Source organism: Myotis lucifugus, unplaced genomic scaffold, assembly GCF_000147115.1.
Source record: "Myotis lucifugus unplaced genomic scaffold, Myoluc2.0 scaffold_2772, whole genome shotgun sequence".
Classification (NCBI taxonomy): Eukaryota; Metazoa; Chordata; class Mammalia; order Chiroptera; family Vespertilionidae; genus Myotis; species Myotis lucifugus.
In genome coordinates, this window is record NW_005873820.1 from 14,299 (window position 1) to 19,778 (window position 5,480).

At 40.9% G+C, this 5,480-nt stretch overlaps 1 protein-coding gene across 1 annotated transcript; it reads left to right on the forward strand.

Annotated features, from left to right (window-relative positions):
• The first annotated feature begins 208 nt into the window (after nt 1–208).
• LOC102419597 (olfactory receptor 7A10-like) lies at nt 209–1,132 on the forward strand. Its single transcript, XM_006108601.1, has one exon. The coding sequence runs from the start codon at nt 209–211 to the stop codon at nt 1,130–1,132; it is 924 nt and encodes a 307-aa protein (XP_006108663.1).
• Nucleotides 1,133–5,480: the final 4,348 nt, after the last annotated feature.

Here is a 5,480-nt window from a genome sequence, read left to right on the forward strand (position 1 = left end):
ATACATTATGTTTGAAGGACAGGTTGATGTAAGAAAAGGAATTTCTAATGAGAAATGCCAATAGGGAAACAATGGAGACCAGATAACACAACAAAAATGCAAGTTATTATCCTGATTCTAAAATATAAACGTGACATTTATTCTCAGTTACTAATGCTTGCTAACATGAAAATTAATTTTTAATTTTTTTTGTAGTCAACTCTGACACATGGAACCAGGCAATGGTACACAAATTTCAGAATTTCTTCTTCTGGGAATTTCACAGGCACTGGAACTGCAGCCCCTCATATTTGGGCTTTTCCTCTCCATGTACCTGATCACTGTGTTTGGAAACCTACTCATTATCCTGGCCGTCAGCTCAGACTCCCACCTCCACACGCCCATGTACTTCTTCCTCTCCAACTTGTCCTTGGTGGACATCTGTTTCACCTCCACCACCGTCCCAAAGATGCTGGTGAACATCCAGACACAGACCAAAGTCATCACCTATGAAGGCTGCATCACACAGATGTATTTTTATATGCTCTTTGCAGTGTTGGACAGCATTATCCTGACTGTGATGGCCTATGACCGGTTTGTGGCCATCTGCCACCCCCTGCACTACATGGTCATCATGAACCCCCAGCTCTGTGGACTGCTGGTTCTGCTGTCCTGGATCATGAGTGTCCTGAATTCCTTGTTAGAATGCTTAATGGTATTGGGTCTGCACTTCTGCTCAGACTTGGAAATCCCCCACTTTTTCTGTGAACTCAATCAGGTGCTCCAACTTGCCTGTTCTGATACATTTCTTAACAACATCGTGATGTATTCCTCAGCTGGGCTGCTAGGTGGTGGTCCCCTTGCTGGAATTCTATACTCTTACTCTAAGATACTTTTCTCCATACGAGGGATCTCATCATCTCAAGGGAAGTATAAAGCATTTTCTACCTGTGCGTCTCACCTCTTAGTTGTCTCCTTATTTTATGGTACAAGTCTCGGAGTTTACCTCAGCTCTACTGCTACCCAAAATGCACACTCAAGTGCAACAGCCTCGGTGATGTACACTGTGGTCACACCCATGCTGAACCCCTTCATCTACAGTCTCAGGAACAATGACTTAAAGAGGGCCCTGGAAAGATTCCTTGGCAGGTAAGCTTTTCAAGGACCAACTATACTGGGCTGACGAATTGCCTAGGAATGCAGGTTTCAAGCTTCAGGGTCAAAAGTCTGACAGAGATCAATCCAATTTTTGGACCATAAGGAATTGGAAATATTCATTTATCTTATACGTTAACATGAATTACTTTAGTATAATTTATTCTCTTATGACATATATCATTCCAAATAATTTTTCTATTGCTTTCCTACAGAATTGTCATGAATTTTACTACCTCTATGGACAAAACTATACTTGGCTACTAAGGTGATTGGGCGGACCCCCACAGGCACCCACCTTGGCTGGCCTAGGGCCTGTGGCTTGGGGGCAGCTCCTGCATTGAGCATCTGAGCCCTGGTGGTCAGTGCATGACATAGTGACCGGCTGTTCCACCACTTGGTCAATTTACATATTAGGCTTTTATTATATAGGATATATATATATATATATATATATATATATATATATATCCTTTACACTCAGGAATATCTTTAATCTTTATAATTAAAGGATGAATCTCACATGCCTGAGAGGACCCCACCCCTGAGAAAAAAGTCATGAGGTCCTCCTAACACCTTCCCCCAAGCCTCTGCCACTCTCAGGCCCAGGGCTGCTTCCTCAGGTTTACCAAGGACTGCCCCGCACTGTGCATGAAATGAAGTCCAGGAGCCTAGGAGAGGATCTGTCTATCCTCCATTCACCCTGGAGCTGGAGGAGGAGGGAAGAGGCCTGGAGGACACAACATGAACAAGTTTACTTCATTGCAGAAGGATAACCTGGGTTACTTTATGATCTTCACACAACCTAATGAAAAACCAGCAGTAAGTTGCCTGTCTCAAAATGACTGGAAGTTAGATGTCGCAAGAGACCAATTTTTTCCAAAATCCTGAACCATATGTATGAGACAGTGTAAAAGGATCATTGGACAGGAAGAAGTTAAAACATCTATACACTAGATACAAAGATCATCAAAGTAAAAATAAAATTGGAATAGATAGTATATAGCAGTTCACTTTTAATTTTGCAAAGGATACAGGACAAAAAGGATTAGGTCTAGGAATGGCCATTGCCTACTGGAATTTAGTGCATAGGAAGCTTTAAATTCTTAGTTTTTGTTGGGACATCATAAACAATCACTACCAAAAGATACCTGGAATTTTCTTTAGACTTTAGTGCAATGATTGCAGATGACATGTCTCATTATGATGAAGAGGGAGAATGGCCTGTTCTCATTGATGATTTTGTGGTATTGGCACACCCTCAAATTGCCAGGACAAAAAGTACAACAGTGTACACTAAAGAAACCTTCTAGAATGGTCTGCATAATAAATACAATTAAAAATTGCAAGTCAATTTCTGCTGGCTGGACTGAACTGAATTCAGATTACTCCTTATGATTAGACTTACGGTCCAAACAAAACTTTACAGATTATCTAGTACCATATCATATTTCACTCGTCTACTGTTGGTTTGGTCTTGTCTTCTAGTCTGGCCTCCTCTAACCATTTAAAACTCCAACATTGGGGATTTCATCTTACATCTGTGGACCATCCTATTTTATTCTCCCAGAAGCTTTATGATGATTATTTTGAGGTTTCCATTCTTGCACAAAGCACAATGCTGTCTTCATTAGAAAGCAGTTTGGCTTAAGAAGTAAACATGAACATTACAAACAACTTCTAAAAAGCTCTGAAATATATGCTTTAGGCTGAGAGGCGCCAATATAATCAGGAGGGTCAGAAAAGGCAGATGGAACAAACAACTTTTATGGGAGACAGCTGCAGCCAGGGAGGTTACGGGAGATGGCTGCAGCCAGGAAGGGAACTAAAGAACAAACAGCCTGATAAGAAACCAGACAGGCATTAACTCACACGGCGCCAGATCTCCAGTAGAATGACCCCAGATTACTTCCCCCGTTTGCTAGAAAGTATATAATGAGTGCTTAAACTCTTGGTCGGGGCTCACAGCTGCTGCTCTGTGCTCAGAGTAGGCTGTGAGTCCCAGCATGCTGGAAACAATAAACCCTTTGCTTTTTGCATGAGAAGCGTCTCTTGGTTCTTTGTGACAGCGGCTTGCGTCCAGGGCGTTACAAGGCTATTTGCAAAGACTATGCTGATAGCACTTCCAATGGAGTCATATATTTAAGTGTACCGGATCTGGAATGGTATTTTTGGTGTGGGGGAATTTTTATTTCCTGGCAAATCACATTTAATGTTAATGTGAATAGAGGATCTGAAAAACAAAAACAAACAAACAAACAAAACAAACTGTCAAAATAACCAAAGTGAAAAATAAAAAATAAAGAGGATTAATCGCCCGGGAGTGGAAATTCTGCCCAGTCATGTGAATAAGAATTATGGATTTTCCTGCACAACCATGCATGACCTCCCACCCTGTCCTGACTACCTAGAAGGAACCTCAGTGGAGGCACTTTCATACAGTTATCTTAAATACAGTTGAATATATTTGAATAACAGAATGATTTTGAATGCTGTCCTCAAATTTCAGTACAAATGTCAAAAGTAAGGAGTTACAGGTTATTATAATTTACCTCAGTTCTGTTCTCTTTAATTATAGTATCAATTCACTATTGCTATGTAACAAGCCATCTTAAATGCAAATGGTTTAATACAATTCTTTTATTTTCCAATGGGTTTGTGTAGTGGGGAGGTGCTCTGATCTCCGCTGGTCTCCTCATGAGTCTGCAGTCAGCTATGGCTCAGCTGGGTTGTCTCTGCTGATCTTTCTAATGTATTAGGGGCTCAGCTATGGTGAATGATCTAGAAAGGGCTTGGCTGGAATAAATGAGCTCTGTCTTCCTGTCCTCTCCTTCTCTGGAAGGCCCCCTGGATTTATTCATATGGCTCAGCCAGAGTCTGAGTGAGAGCAGTGGAAATACACCCAGGCTTGGTAAGGTGCACTGTCCCTTCCACCATATTTTTTTGACCAAAACAACTAAAAAAATCCTAAGTCCAGCCCAGATTGAAAGGTGGAGAAAAAGACTACACCTCTGGATGGGAGAAGCTCACAATCACATGGACAAAGATGTGGAAACAGAAAAGAATGGGGCCACATCTGCAAACTGGCTGTCACTTGGGTAAATTTTAATTCAGTAAAGTTTTATTTCTACATCTGCCCTCAATGGCTGAATGATCTTAGAGAAGAAAGTGAGAGTAAAAATTATGTTTAATGATCAGATGTGGAAGTTCTACTCTTGAAGGTCAGGCCTGGTAAGGCGCACTGTCCCTTCCACCATATTTTATGGGTCAAAACAAATAAAAAATCCTTAATGCAGCCCAGAGTCAAAGGTGGAGAAAAAGACCACCTCTGGATGGGAGGAGCTCACAGTCACATTGCCAAAGACATGGAAACAGAAAAGAATTGGGACCACATGTGCAAACAGACTATCACTTGGGTACATTTTAATTCAGTAAAATTTTGTTTCTGCAACCACCCTCAACAGCTCACTGATCTTACAGAAGAAAGTGAGAGTACAAATATGTTTAATGACCAGATGTGGAAATTCTACTGTAGAGGATCAGGCCCCTCCAAATATAAACATCACCCCTCTGCAGCTTGCCTCTCGCTTATCATTTCTAGGCTAAAAAAGTAAAACTTTTTCCTTCCAGATATCTCCTGTCCAGGGACTTAACTCATTGGTTAACATGGCTAGAGAGCTGTTGCTTTCCTGATACTATCTTTTTTGACATCCTCATGTAGACATTGCTTCTCTTTTTATTGACCTGCCCTTAACATCTTCAAAATGATTTCCAATCTGATACTTGTATTTGTTGGGGATGGGTTCTTTGTGGAAGGAGGTGGCCTTTGAAATGCACATACAACAGAGAAATAAATATTTGAAAGAATAGAGTTACTGACATTGTGCTGAATGAAAGAAGCCAGTCACAAAGGACAAATTCTGCATGATTTCACTTATATGACATATCTGAAGTAGTGAAATTTATAGAAAAAGAAAATACAATGATGGTTGTCGGGCATGGAAGGAGGGGGGCTGGGGAGTTAGTTAGTGTTTAGTGGGTGAAGAGTATCAGTTTTGCAAGAACATAAAAATATTTAGGGGTTGGTTGCACAACAATGTGAATGTACCTAACACTACTCAACTGCACACTTAAAATGATTACAATAAAAACTTTTATTTCTTTTTTACTACTTGCTGGAAGCCGATCCACCCTGGCTGCTTAACTCAGTCGCTGCAGGGGTGTTTTAAGGGACCTGGCCAATGTGGCATACTGTTCTTAATATGTTTTCTCCCCCTCTTAACGCTCCCCGAGAAAGGTTGTTTCCCCAGGTGAGGATTTTTATCAGTAAAACCCTTTAACTAAGT